The following is a 14,768-nucleotide window of genomic DNA, read 5'->3' as shown; positions in this document are numbered from 1 at the left end:
TTAAACTTTTATTCAAAGTGCAGTATAGTACAATTGGGAACTTGAGACTGATAATTATGGCACTTTACATCTTGTATGTTCAGGACAAATATAAAGAACTGGAATGAAAAAAAATATATTTAAAAAAAATTCAGATAAGCCTGTTTTTCTACTAATGAAAGAAACATGTAAAGTCAAATTCCTAAACAAACATACATAAGGTCATTCATTGGAATGAAAAAGCATTTGTGTGGTTTGATTTCCTTTTTGGGAAAATCTTTTCTCACAGGCAGAGAGGCTGAAAGGTTTTTCTTTTAGGTGAACAAGCATGTGTTTGCTCAAATCTCTAATAAGAGTAAATTCTTTATCACATTCAAGGCAATAAAGGGTTTTCTTTAGAGTGAACAAGCATATGTTTTTCTAGATTTTGTCTCTGTATAAATCCTTTCCCACATTCAGAGCAGCTAAAAGGTCTTTCTTTTGAGTGAACAAGCATATGTCTTATCAGATTTGGTCTCTGATTAAATCCTCTCCCACATTCAGAGCAGGTGAAAGGTCTTTCTTTTGAGTGAACAAGCATATGTTTGGTCAGTGTATCTTTTCGAGAAAATCTTTTCCCACATTCAGAGCAGCTGAAACGTTTCTCTTTTGAGTGAACAAGCATATGTTTAATCAGATCTTCTGTATGGAAACAACTTTTACCGGATTCAAAGCAGCTGAAACATTTCCCTTTTGAGTGAACAAGCATATGTGCAGTAAGTGTATCTTTTCGAGAAAATCTTTTCCCACATTCAGAACAGCTGAAAGTTTTCTCAGCTGAATGAACAAGCTTATGTGCAGTCAAATTTCCTTTTTGAGCAAATCTTTTACCACATTCAGAACAGCTGAAAGGTTTCTCTTTTGAGTGAACAAGCATATGTGTGGTCAGTGTGTCTTTTCTGGGAAATCTTTTTCCACATTCAGAGCAGCTGAAGGGTTTCTCACCTGAGTGAGCAAGCACATGTGCGGTCAGATCTCGTTTTTGAGAAAATCTTTTACCACATTCAGTGCAGCTGAGGGGTTTTTCACCTGAGTGAACAAGCATATGTGCGGTCAGTGGGTCTCTTCTGGGAAATCTTTTTCCACATTCAGAGCAGCTGAAGGGTTTCTCTTTTGAGTGAACAAGAATATGTTTGGTCAGTGCGTTTTTTCTGGGAAATCTTTTTCCACATTCAGAGCAGCTGAAGGGTTTCTCTTTTGAGTGAACAAGCATATGTTTGGTCATTGCATTTTTTCTGGGAAATCTTTTTCCACATTCAGAGCAGCTGAAGGGTTTCTCACCTGAGTGAGCAAGCACATGTGCGGTCAGATCTCGTTTTTGAGAAAATCTTTTACCACATTCAGAGCAGCTGAAGGGTTTCTCACCTGAGTGAGCAAGCACATGTGTGGTCAGTGCGTCTTTTCTGCGAAATCTTTTTCCACATTCAGAGCAGCTGAAGGGTTTCTCTTTTGAGTGAACAAGCATATGTTTGGTCAGTGCGTTTTTTCTGGGGAATCTTTTTCCACATTCAGAGCAGCTGAAGGGTTTCTCTTTTGAGTGAACAAGCATATGTTTTGTCAGACATCTTTCGTGGAAAAAACTTTTTCCACATTCAGAGCAGCTGAAACGTTTCTCTTTAGAGTGAACAAGCATATGTTCTTTCAGACTTCCTTTCTGGGTATAACTTTTTCCACATTCAGAACAGCTGAATGGTTTCTGACCTGAATGAACAACCACATGAGCGGTCAGATATCGTTTTTGAGAAAATCTTTTCCCACATTCAGAGCAGGTGAAAGGTTTCTCTTTTGAGTGAACAAGCATATGTTTGGTCAGTGTGTCTTTTATGGGAAATCTTTTTCCACATTCAGAGCAGCTGAAGGGTTTCTCTTTTGAGTGAACAAGCATATGTGTGGTCTGATGTCTTTTTCGGGAAAATCTTTTCCCACATTCAGAGCAGCTGAAAGGTTTCTCTTTTGAGTGAACAAGCATGTGTGTTTTTAGACTTCCTTTCCGGAAAAATCCTTTTCCACATTCAGAGCTGCTGAAAGGTTTTTCCATTGTCAGAGAAACCTCATGATTGGTTTTACCAGGCTTGGGATGATTGTGCAACTCTACAGTATCTTCCTTATTGTTTGTGGCAGATGTTTCTGAATCTGTGGTCTTTGCAGGTTCTTGTCTTCCACAGTCCTCTCCACCAGCTGCTGTGTCTATATGGTCAGTTCCTCTCTGATGAAGCAATGAGGACTCAGGTTTCTCTTCATCATTTTCATTCTTCATATGGACTGAAGTGAAAAGGAACTTGGTATCAGCGTTCTCCAGACCTTGAAGCTGCTCCCTTCCCTGACCGATCCACACTTCCTCCTGCTCCTCGTTAATGAGTGGGGACTCATTATCCTCCTGGTCTGGATAGGGGCTCCTCTCCTGCTGCTCAGGGGGAAGCTCCTCTTTCTTCACCTTAAGTAGCTGAACATCTGCAGGAAACAGTGAACAAATATTAATGAGATATCAGATCATTTTACCTTTGTTGAAACGCAAACCTGTAAGAAAAAAAACTCAGGATCTTCATCATCAGCTCTGCTGTTTTCCCAATAAATGGACAGATACAGACTGAGAAATATATAATGTCTTTGAAGATTACTGTTGTTACTTACTCTAAATGTCTCTTCTGTTCACATAGCAGATTTTTAGATTTAAAACATAAATATTTCTGGTTTTAGTTACTAATACTCTCTCCATGTCTTATTACCTAAAAAGGGCTGAACTGTGAAATAAATATATCATCTAACTGATCCTGGACTTGTTTTCTGGGCTTTCTTTTTTGCCCAAATAGCTGCTTGTTGCATTCCTGTAGACAGAAACAGGTTCTGCATGTTTTCATGGGATGCTTGTTGCATTGTTTAGGGACAGGTGAGAACGGTCAGGGGTGTTGGTTTCCTGTAGGGTTGCACGATATACGGATACTGAGAAAATATTGATACTCCCTGTTTTCAAACAGTAAACATTACCATGTGTTTTAAGATTCGATACTCCAAGTCAATTTTTCGTCTGAATCAGAGACATTTTGACTCAGGCAACTTGTGAGCCTGCAGCCACTGAGCTGGGTCCTCTCCCCTCTCTGAGGAGTGGGCAGAGACTTGTTCTCTTTCCAAAGTGTGTGTGTTGTTGCAAAGTTAGACAGTGAGCCTGTATTAGCTACGTGTGTTGATGCTGGGCCGTTTTCAGTCCGACAAAGTTGTTAACGAGCATCTCAATTATCCAATCTCTTGCTGGCTAGCTCACTGTTTGATTTCTTAAGCAGCATGCGATCGTACGGATTCAGTAACAGACATAGCTTCCAGTTCCAGCGCTCCTGTGAACCGACCGCAGCTCGTCTGAAAAGCCGGTGCACGGAGCTAAATTTGGCATTACTCTGTTTGCAAAGCAGCGGCTTTAAAAGCTAATACACGTTTCAAAGCCCGTCTATAAAGCTTACTACCGACACACACACACACGGAGGAAACACTACAAACATGATGAAGCGCTTCACCGTTCAGCATCCTCACCTCCTTTAAGAGCAAGAGTGAAAGATTCAAACAACATGCACAAACACAAAAGTCAAACGAGTTTCACTTACTTTGTGACAAGCAAACTAGTTCACCACTGCTTGTAGTTGATACGACATATGATCAATGTCATAAACACATGAGCTGTGGAGCACACGCAGCCCAGAGTCACAGAGCTGTGTGGTGTTGACACAGTTTAACTAAGTGACGAGTAGTTTTTTCACTTTAGAAACCTACAGGAGACACTAAAGTGTTGTATCTGTGAAAGAGTTTTAATAACACAGATCCAACACAGAAGAGTATTCATGTTAAAAGTGTGCTATTCAGTGTCTCACCACATAGTGTAGGCTAAACTACAGTGTGCTGAGCATGAAAACAATAGATGTATGTTAAAGTGTCACGGGATTATTTTACCTGCTCTTTACTGTACAACAATTATTATTCTCTGGTTTTCTTCTTAGTTAAATTATACTTGAGAACAATAAATGAGTTCAGGTTCCCTCCAGGACTTGATTCTGCATGTAAACTATAAAACTTAATGTGTGTGTGTGTGTTTGTTTGTGAAATATTAGCACAATTTAAAAATCTCCCTTAGCCACACAGACACACAAACAGATGTAGAAAACTCACTGGAGGCGGCCTTCCTGTCAAGCTGCTTATTTTATTCATTTTCTGATGTTTTAGGTTTTACCATGGTATCGATATCGAAGTATCTGTATCGAATTTTTTTAGGCAGGTATCGTATCGATTCATAATTTTGGTATCGTGACATCACTAGTTTCCTGTCATCATTATATTTTCAGTTTTGTTAACACAGTGTTTTATTATGAATAAGTGACTGAATAACCTAACATGACTGATATGTAATTACTGTTCATGATGAAGACTGTTATGGAGCAGCATAAGCACTCAACTCTAAAGCACACTACTTTATTGTTGTGTGTATTTCTTTTAGGATAAACACAGAAATTCTGCTCGCAACATTGTACCCAACAGTGGCGTCATTAGGCCGAATTTGAGGGGCTGAAGCCCCCCTAAAATATCATTAAGCCCCCTAAATAATTTGAGGTAATTCTATTTAACATACTACTCACACCTGCTGTGGTTTTCGTGGGAGATGTGAAATCCCAAACATGTCTAGTCTTTAGAATAGCTTTTACAAATGAACAGTGAGAACTGATTCACAGTTACAGTTTGTTCTGTTTGCATTCAGTAATGGCTTGGAAACAAAGGGCTGACACAGAACAGCAAATTGGTTCTTTTTGTTTAAAAGTGCTGTTCAAAAGAGTCGACTCGTTCGAGAACGTCCCATCTCCGGTGAAAACCATTGTGGTACTAGGACAACAAAAGTTGCGAAACAAAGCATCTGTTTAGTAGTGGAAGAAGATAATACTTTGATAGTAGAAGCTAGCTTAACTAATGAGGTAAGAACAACTCACAAAGGGCACACAAGACTCTTTTGAGTGCTGAAGAGTTTATCTGATGATGAGGCAGAGACAGGTTAAACTTTCATATTGACTCCCAGTGTTTGAGCTAAGCTAGGAGCGGTGGACAGGCTTTATCCGTCTCTTCCTCCTTGTTACTGGACAGAAAGTCAAAAGGATGGAGGCTATCTTCTTGTCATGGACTTGGGAGTAAAGCAAGACACAAGAAGTCCTTATTTAAACCATCAATAAAGAATAGATATCAGGAAGTTTTTCCAAAAAGTTTTTATTACTGATGGTAGTTAAAATTTAACTCTAGCCCTCGCTAACAGTAGATTATGATTATTGATTTTTTATATAACGATAATAATAAATTAACAATAGTCACTTCGCCATCCCTATTGATATGTATGAGTCAGGGCAGAGGAGCACAGGGTGAGTCTAAAGATAGAGTAATTTGTCTGTAGGACATGGAAAATAAATAAAATACAATTTGAATAAGTAATATTGTAAAATGAGATAGCCTTACACTCGATGGGTAATAAAAACAGCTAAAGCAGAGCAGGTCATTAAATTAAAAGTAATAGATCTTGTCTTCAAAGGAGAAATAAAACAGGTTAAGAGGATTTAAATGAATAAAATGAGAACAATAATTTATACTAAATACAATCAGCTAAAAGCCAGACTAAAAAGGCAGGTCTTGAGTTTACTTGAAAAAATATGAACAGTAGGAGCGACCCTCAGGTCTTAAGGTAGGCTGTTCCACAGACCGGGGCCATAATAATATAAAGAGGCTTCCCCATATGTTTTAGTTCTAACTTTAGGTACCATTAAAGACGACTACCTGCAGACCTGAGAGCCCTACTTGGTTCTCTGGCGTGCATTAGATTGGTCGAATGCACGCCTGTTGACAGTTAGTTCGGCAAGTTAAATCACCATTGTATCACTCCGCTTGTTACCATAGCAACGCATCACACACATTTCAATGCATGCTAGAGCAGCCTGCGCTCCTACTGGGCCCCGTCTCTAAAGCCTGGCTCACACTACAGGACTCTCGCCCCGATTTAACCCAGATTCGGTCCTCCCACCAATTGGGGAAGAAATCTGGTCGGGGGCTAAAATCGGCCCCGACTTTCAGGCAAGGTTATCTTCTAGTGTGAGCATTTGACAGATGAATCTTTAGCCCCACGATCGTCTCACAGACTCATCTGAGCCGCCCCGATAATTTTCAAACATGTTTGATATTTATCTTGATGATTACAACATTCATTCTCACTGAGGATGACAACAGACAATTAGAAAGAGCCCCAGAGACCGGACATCAGACAACAAACGCAGGCTCAAAGTGCAACTGAAAGGCTCCAGGTCAGCTGACTGCGCGCTCCACTGGCCCACTCGAGCCACTTCAATAATGCTTTTAAAAATAACACATAATCACGCCATTTTCATGCAGTGCAAACTGTTGTTTTATCAGTGATGGGTGTGAAATCATGCCATTATTGGCTGATACAGCAACAGTTTCACCTCTGTCCCTCTGCGTGCTGCAGACAGCTCCGCTTCTCTCTCCTCCTGTCCCACCAGTGCGCTAAAAACCTCAGATCAAACAACTGAGCAAATGTGGTCCATCACTCTCTCTGGTCAAATAATCTTGTTGAAATCTTGTAGTGTGTGGTGGTCAGTATTTTCAAATCTTGTAGGTAGTGCGTGCTTAAGATTTAGGAGAAGATGATCTGTGAAGATTCTCCTTATGTGTGAGATACCCGATCTCAGAATCTTTTGGGATTTTTAAAATCCTGTAGTGTGAGCCAGGCTTAAATGACAGGAAGAATTGGGGCAAAATTCTGTCTACGGGCTCAGCAAATGACTCAGCAGCATCCCTGCCACAGAAAAATTCCAGCAAGGAAAACGCGCCAGTGTCTTTAAATAATTGCACAATCAACGGGAATATTCAGTTAAACTTTGCTTTTATCTTGACAACGATCGCTAAGACGAAAGAACTTTTTTGGCTGACCAACAAAAAAACAGTTACTATATTTGAGCACATTTATCAAGTTTACAGCAATTATTCGTTATTTCTTTTAAAGTTTACAGTTTGTGGAACCATGGTATAAGCGGATTGAACAACGAGGAAGCGTGCATTAGACCATTCTTAGGCACTCTGCGGAGTAACACCACTCCACGTCGTGCCTTAGAACGGTCTAATGCACGCTTCCTCGTTGTTTAATCCTTACTTGATATCAAGCAGAGGTGTGGTGTTGGATGAGCAGAAGTCAAAACTACCACCCATAGCCAGGAATAATTAATCAAAGTGTATTAATAGTATGTGGAAAATGTTGAAATATGCATTCTCCAGATAAATATATGAGACTTTGCTGTTTAATTTGTCCAGATTTCTACAGCAAAAATGCTTGATATCAAGCAGAGGTGTAGTCTTGGATGAGCAGAAGTCAAAAATACCACCCATAGCCATGAATTATTAATCCAACTGTATTTACAGTAAGAAAAAAATTGAGAAATGTGCAACATCCTGGTACAAATATGAGATTTTGCTGTTTAATTTCTTCAGATCGGTACAGAAAAAATGTTTGATTTATGTACAGGTGTAGTGTTGGATGAGTAAAAGTCAAATATACCATCCCCAGCCAGGAATTATTGATCAAACTGTATTTACAGTCAGTCAAAAAAGGTGAAATATGCATTCTCCTGGTATAAATATGATACTTTGCTATTTTCTTTTTCCAGATTGGTGCAGTAAAAAACTTGATGATTTAATGATCAAAAGTGTTGTGCATCACACAAAATCTAAGAAAACAAAGCCTCTGTGTTATATTTGAATCAGAACTTTATTTAGCATAGCCTGTCGAGTATCTGTCTCCTCATTGTTGCAGTAAAAAAGGTATATGAACGACATTCATTTGTATCCCTTTATTTTGAAAAGCGGAAGTACAAACAGCGTGACGCATCTACGTAATGCTGTTAACGGTTGCGCACTCGAAGGCCCAATCCCAAACCGCCCCCTACACACTCTCCCTACACACTAACCCTCCCTTTGCGCGTTCTCGCGGAGGGTCCGCCACATTAAGGGCCATCCCAAACCACGTAGTGCGGAGGGGGAGTGGACTGTTCAGCCCTTCAACAGCGAGCCTGCATCGATGCTCACTTTGACAGGAAGTGCAACAGCGAAATAGAGGAGGAAACAAGTGCCACATGTGTAAAATATGTTCCCCACACCTCTATCACACTAACAGAAACTCACAAGAAGCGTGGTTTAGAGAGATTAAACGAAACAAGCAAATCTTACTCTATGCTGACGTTTGATTTGATCATTAAGCCCTGGCACCTAAAATGTGAGCAGTTTGCAGTATTAATTCATTTGTTTAACTGGAAATGTCAGATGGTGATAGCATTGAAAGACATGTGGGATCACTTCAAATTATTAAGAGTATAATATATCTCCTGTCATTGAAACGGCCTCCGATTGTATGATTGTAAAGAGGAAGGAAAACGAGACAGACGGTGCAGCTCCAAACAGGCAATGATTCTCATTTCACACACGCAGTAGGCATGGGAGCAGGTATCTGCCCTATCCCAATGAAATCCACATGTTTCACTGTTATCTCTGTGTCAATCTAAGCGTATTTTGGAAACATACAACCTTATCAACCCTGGACAGCGATATAGCGACTCGCAATCTGTGCCACAACGTAACATTCATTCACGGGGAGCGTCTTTCTGTTTCCATGGCGACGAGGTTTTCCGTGTTCCGGTGAAGTGAAGAGGGCCTCCCATTCCTGCCGGTAATGGTTATACCCTCCCCCTTCAATTGAAGTGCCCTCCACAGCCAGGAGTGTGACTTCATTTGAAGTGACACTCGGTAGTGAAGGGGTAGTGTGTAGGGGGTGGTTTGGGATTGAGCCGAAATGTAAGCGTGGCTCATTTGACCGCGAACGTGGAAAGTGCGGCTGGCTTGATCGCAGTTAGACTACCGTGTTGTGTTCGTGTTAAAGCTTAAAAATAAATGATCAATTAGAAGAAATAGTACGCTCACCAAAACACCAGAAAGCTCACATCAGCCTTCCTTTTCCACAAAATGAATCAACAGTAGATTCCACATTTCCAGGGGTGTTCATGGTGGTTTTTGCATTACCTGGTCAGAGCTTAAGTCAGTGAACCTTAGCTACTGGCTCGATTCCCTGAAACAATACCACACACACACATTTTCAGAAACTCACCTGCTCTGTGCAGCTTAATCTCAGGGATTAAAATCACATCCAGTAGTTTTCTTTGGCGCTGGAGCTCCTCTTCGTATCCAGATACTGTTCTTCGTTCTCCCAGGTCTCTGATGACCGCAGCGTGCAGCCGCCGCTCGAATAAATCTTTAAGTTCTTTAAATCTGAACATCTTCTGAAACCGAAGAGTCAAAGAAGATAAAGATCACTAATCGAAGGTGTCTTTCTCTGAGCGGATTTTCAGAGTTCCCCACGAGGAGCGGCTCGTTTTAAGGGAAAACTTCCTCCTTCTTCTTCTTCTGGCTTCCGGTAGGCTGTACGCGGGCGCGTAATGCTGCCCTCCACAGGCCGATGACAGCTTATATTCTTACCTACAGTCCACTGGAGTGAAGATATTTCAGCACTGCTCTAGCCACTAGTTCAGTTCTGTTCCGTTCTGTACCGAAAATTGATTGGATAGAAAAGCTTGATAAACCCAGGTCAGACAAACAGCTGTTGTCGTTCTCTTTTATAGTGGCTCCATGATAAAATGACACGTTGAACTGTTTCCGGGCTGCCACGCTGACATAACCCATCCGGGTGTTTTCCAACCACCTTTTAAATCACTGCCCAAGTCTGAGTCTTGTTAAGACAATGTCACCCCTTTGACCAGAATTTAATTTCCACCTCTTGCTTTTAATTGAGGTCTGCAAAGAGAAGAAACGTCGACCTTTAAGCGCCTCTGCCCATTCTATCTGCCACTGGGCTTCAAGCTTATCCTTACACATGCTGTAACATTCACACTTTCCCAGTGGGATATTTAGTTCTATGTTTTCCCTAAGCAGAGACTCCTTAGCCAATGCATCAGCCATTTCATCGCCCTCAACACCTGAGTGTCTGGGCATCCACACAAAGCACACCAGACATCCTGATCTTTCGACTCTAGAAAGGCAGCACAAGCACTCCAGCAAAATGTCAGGACGGGCCCTGGACCTCCCATCTTTCAGAGACATGAGAGCAGCCGCAGAATCAGAACAGATTTACTATTTAACCCTTCTAAAACCACGGGATCACCGGTGACACCGCTGCACAAGTGTTTTTCAAATTACCGTAACTCCTCGCTACCTCGTGCAGTTTTTAATAATTCAAAGTGCCCCTGAAAGCGGTGAAACGGGGCTTTCTGGTGGTATTACATACATTACGGTAATGACTGAGTGCTTCGTGTGGAGGGAGTGGGAACGAGCAGGAGGAGTGGGCGGCGCTTGTGTGAGAGAGCGGAGTGCTCAAATCAACTTTCGGTTCACTTTCTTGGAGTTTAGGAGAGTTTTAGAGGTGTGATCTGTGTAAACAAATACGAATCTTGTAAATGATAGTTTGCCTCGAAGTGATTTTGTCATGTTTTTGCAATTCTTGTGTGTTTTTTGATCGAGTTCTTCACTGTTTTTTTTCCGCATTTTTGCTAGTTTTTTGGTGTGTCGCCATGTTTTTGTAGTTTTGCCATTGTGTATTGTTATTGCCATTGTTTGTCAAGTGGGTCTCTGTCTTCAGGTGGACAGGAACTGTTTCAGAGTCTACCACTGCTAAAATAATAATAATAATAAAAATGCCCGTTTTTTTGATGACTTGGACTCAGACAGCTCCAGAAATGTGAAACTAAGTTGTTGAAAAATTGTTTTAATTAAATATTTGCAATCTCAGAAATGTTCAATCTGCACTTTTCAGAAATTTATATAAAGAAAATGGAAGAAAATTCGATTCTGTTTTCGTCCTTTTCCTTTAACACTCAGTTTTAGGTATTTTAATACATAAATAAGAATGGTAAATACTTGACAGAGTTTGAAACTTCTACTTCCCCTGGAAAAGGGGTGTAAATGATTTACACATAGGGCATTTTTTGACAAAATTATTGACAAAAATAGACAAAAAGACCAGGCGCTTTAATAAAAATAGCTATTGTCACGTAGCTGAATGCTCAATCCACTCCAGAGCACATAAGATTGCTTTTAGCTCAGCTGTGACCACAGCCACCTTGTCTGAAATACGGATGCTCCGCTGGAATTGTCCCCCGGCCACATACACCCCTAGGCCTGTCTTCCCTGATACAGGGTCCTTAGAGCCATCTGTGAAAATATGAACATGCTGATTAAAATCATTAAGGAACTCGTCCACTTGTTCATTCGAGATATTTTTACTGCTTTCAAGAGACGAATCAACCACCGGCTCACGGAGCTGCCAGAACGGCTGTGGAGACCACACACTTCCAGACACCTCAATCTGGGCTAACCCAATACTATCTGCTTTTTGCTTTACAAGGTGGAAGAAATTAGTCTTCTTATCTTCCTCTGAGAACTCCCATGAATCCTCCAAAATACATTTAACTGCTGAGCTACATATGGTGCCCCTTAACTTTGCCCAGTAATGGAACCCCAGTTTGTCTCTGCGGATTCTTCCCCCATCTCGACCAATAGAGCTGGGATAGAAGTCGTTCTGAAGGCTCCACAGCATACTCTCAAGGCCTTAGCCTGGACCCGATTTACCTGGAGGGAGTCGTTTTGGCAGCCACCCCAACACATCCATAGTCAAAATTTGATTTTATCATGGCTTGATAAAACATTAACAATGTGTCCCTCTCAGCACCCCAATCACTCCCAGCTAGGCTACGGAGGATATTGATTACTTTTTCACATTTACTTATAACTTTACGAATGTGATAGTTCCATGTGAGCCTTACATCCATCTATAGCCCCAAAAATTTAAATTCCTTAACCCTTTCCTTAACCCTTTCCAATGGGCACCCATACATAGAGATACTTAGCTCTGGGATTTTCCTCTTGTTTCCAAATATCATGAAATTGCTCTTGGCAGTAGAAATTCTAAATCCCCATTTGTTTGCCCACAGGACAACCTGATCCACTGCCCCTTGCATCTGCTCAAAGATATAGTTAATATTTCTCCCTCTCTTCCATAAAGCCCCATCGTCCGGAAATAGAGACTTCCCAAAACTAGAGGGGACTTGTTGAAAAATGTCATTTTTCATGGTGTTGAATAAAACTGGAGAAATAACTGAGCCTTGAGGAGTACCATTCTCAATGCCCACTACCGTAGACAACTCCCCTCCAACTCTGACTTGAATTGATCTGTTATTAATAAAATCCTTTATCCAGTAGAACATTTTGCCTCTAATGCCTGCACCATGGAGCTTGATGAGCAGGCCATCCTTCCATATGAAATCATATGCTTTCTCAATGTCTAGAAATACACTTATAACACTCTCTTTGTTAATACCTTCTTTTCTGATGTCTTGATCCAACGCTGCAGTAGATTCCAGTGTGCTTCTCCCTATTCTGAAACCATTTTGGTAATTCACAAAGTAGTTAGTTGTTTCCAGGACATAGACTAATCTATTGGTGACCATCCTCTCCATCACTTTACACAGGACTCCGGCAGACGGCAAGCAGCGCGAAACCACCGCTACCGGACCTTACAGGCCGTCGGCAGGCGTTCCCCTGCCGCTCCCCACCAACCACAGTAGACAGGATATCTATCACACCCTATATTATGTAATAGTAAAACTTGATTGTTTGGAAAAGTTCTTGATACAATACGGACTTCACGCGCCAACTTTCAAGCTCTGCGTTCGGACTTCCGCCAACATCCGGGTCTTCCTCCTCCAGGGGAAAACTTCATCTTCTTCTGTGGTGTTTTATGGTAGTTGTCACACGCCATCGTTGCATTACCGCCATCTAGTGGATGATATTACTTTGGCTCCAATCATCAGGACACTAACTCGCACAACCTTCATACTTGTTTTACTCAACTTTTTGTTTTACTGGACTGGATTTCTCAAGGTTTGAGTGTGAAAAATGCCCTAAATATCGTTTTACTGATGTTTAAAATATCAACATTAACAAATTATTCCTCAGACATGTGAAATAAACAGTAAATGAACTGAGTTTTAAACATGTTATGTGTGAATCTGGTAGCAAAAAAAGCAGAGCATCAGTGTTTGAAACTCTATCTGTAATAGTGTTTGAAACGTTCCTCTTGTCTCAACGCTTGAAAATATTAAACTGTGGAAAAAAACACAACATCTAACTGATCCTGGACTTGTTTTCTGCCAAAATAGCTGCTGGTTGTATTCCTGTAGACAGAAACAGGGTCTGCATGAATTCGGGGGATGCTCGTTGCATCGTTCAGGGACAGGTGAGAACGATCAGGAGTGTTGGGCTGTGAAGAGTTCTCTTTAAGGATGATAAGTACAGAGTGTGATAGGCTGTCCTGACACTATTGTGTGAATTTAGTTGAATGTGTAGAAAATGTTTTAAAGCCTAAAATTTGTCACAGTACAGAAGTTGGAAATTTCCAGAGATATGCAACATGTAAATTTTCCACCTGAAAAGGACCCTGCCAGGGGGCAAGGCTGCAAACATGAGGTTATTTACATGAAGACTCGTGGACCTCATGAATGTGTGAAGCATGAACCAAGCTCAACCTTGATACACTCTCTCTGTCACCTCTTCCAGGCTGAGTGTGTGCTGCTCCTCCATACAGGGCATAGGAGGGGCAGTTTCCACTGGTTTGACCCACCCTCCAGCAGGGGCTGGGAATGTGTGTCTTTCCTCGATGATGGATCAGGGCTTAAGGCCCCACACAACAAAATTTGATCCAAAATCACTTAAAACGCAGTGAAAAAAAATCTGTGTGTACATTAAAATACTGAGGGACTGAAAACGCTGTAGTAAGCATGCAGGCTGCATGGGTGCACACATTAGCTGCAGGACTCCAGCAGAGTGTAGGCAGAGTTTAGTGATCAGGGATGAGTGAGAGGAGGGGGTAAATAGGGATGGGTGCCTTTCACATTTAAAATGATACGGCCCCGATGCCCGGTACCTGGCAATCCGTACCAGTACTCAACGGTATCAATTTTTGGTACTTTTTTGTGTCTATGTGGTACAAATATTAATTATTTTAATAATACAGTACACTTTCTTTTTCAATTTAACATATTTCCTCTTCAATATATAACTTTGCAATGCCGTGCTTATGTCCAGCATGGAAAATCACCTACTCTTCCACTCCATCACAGTCACAAGGATGCATTTGGGTACCTAAACATGGTACCTTTTGATTTCACCTGAATCGGTACCCAGTACTTTTGACAGAATTCGGTCGGTACCCATTCAGTACCCATCCCTAGGGGGAAATGGGGTAATTAGGGTTTTTCTTTTATCTGTATTTGTTTGGTGTTTATGTGCATTGTGTTAGTTAATTGTAAATATTGTTTATTTGTGAATTTGTTTAAAGTGGGGAGGGTGAGAGTCACTGGTGGGAGGAGACTCTGTTTTGCTGCTGATTATGGCCTCAGCTTCACCTGTGGAGCTCTTCGTCTGTCCATGGTTTCATCTCAAAGCTCCAGAGTTCCATCCTTCCTTCCTCCACTTGCGTCGTTCACTTGATCTTAGTCCCTCCCACCAGAAATGGAGAGACGTGAGGAAATGAAGAGAGGAGAGAGGATGGAGGAGATTTGTCTTTAGAACAATGGGACATCCTCTCCTCCGGAGCGTCACATGAAGCCAAGTGTTTCAGTGATGACGGC

At 41.3% G+C, this 14,768-nt stretch overlaps 1 protein-coding gene across 1 annotated transcript; it reads right to left on the bottom strand.

The window, feature by feature from the left end:
• Positions 1-205: 205 nt before the first annotated feature.
• Positions 206-9,512, bottom strand: LOC141806669 (uncharacterized). Its single transcript, XM_074692297.1, has 2 exons — positions 9,197-9,512; positions 206-2,469 (listed from the first exon to the last, which is right to left on the bottom strand). Exons 1-2 carry the CDS (start codon positions 9,363-9,365, stop codon positions 353-355), a joined length of 2,286 nt encoding a protein of 761 aa, XP_074548398.1. The 5' UTR covers positions 9,366-9,512; the 3' UTR covers positions 206-352.
• Between the last annotated feature and the right edge of the window lie 5,256 nt (positions 9,513-14,768).

Source organism: Halichoeres trimaculatus, unplaced genomic scaffold (genome assembly GCF_033239565.1).
Source record: "Halichoeres trimaculatus isolate MK-OKI-2021-1 unplaced genomic scaffold, fHalTri1.1 fHalTri1_scaffold_17, whole genome shotgun sequence".
Taxonomy (NCBI): domain Eukaryota; kingdom Metazoa; phylum Chordata; class Actinopteri; order Labriformes; family Labridae; genus Halichoeres; species Halichoeres trimaculatus.
Note: the sequence above shows the minus strand (reverse complement) of the source record. Positions and strands in the feature narration are given on the sequence as shown.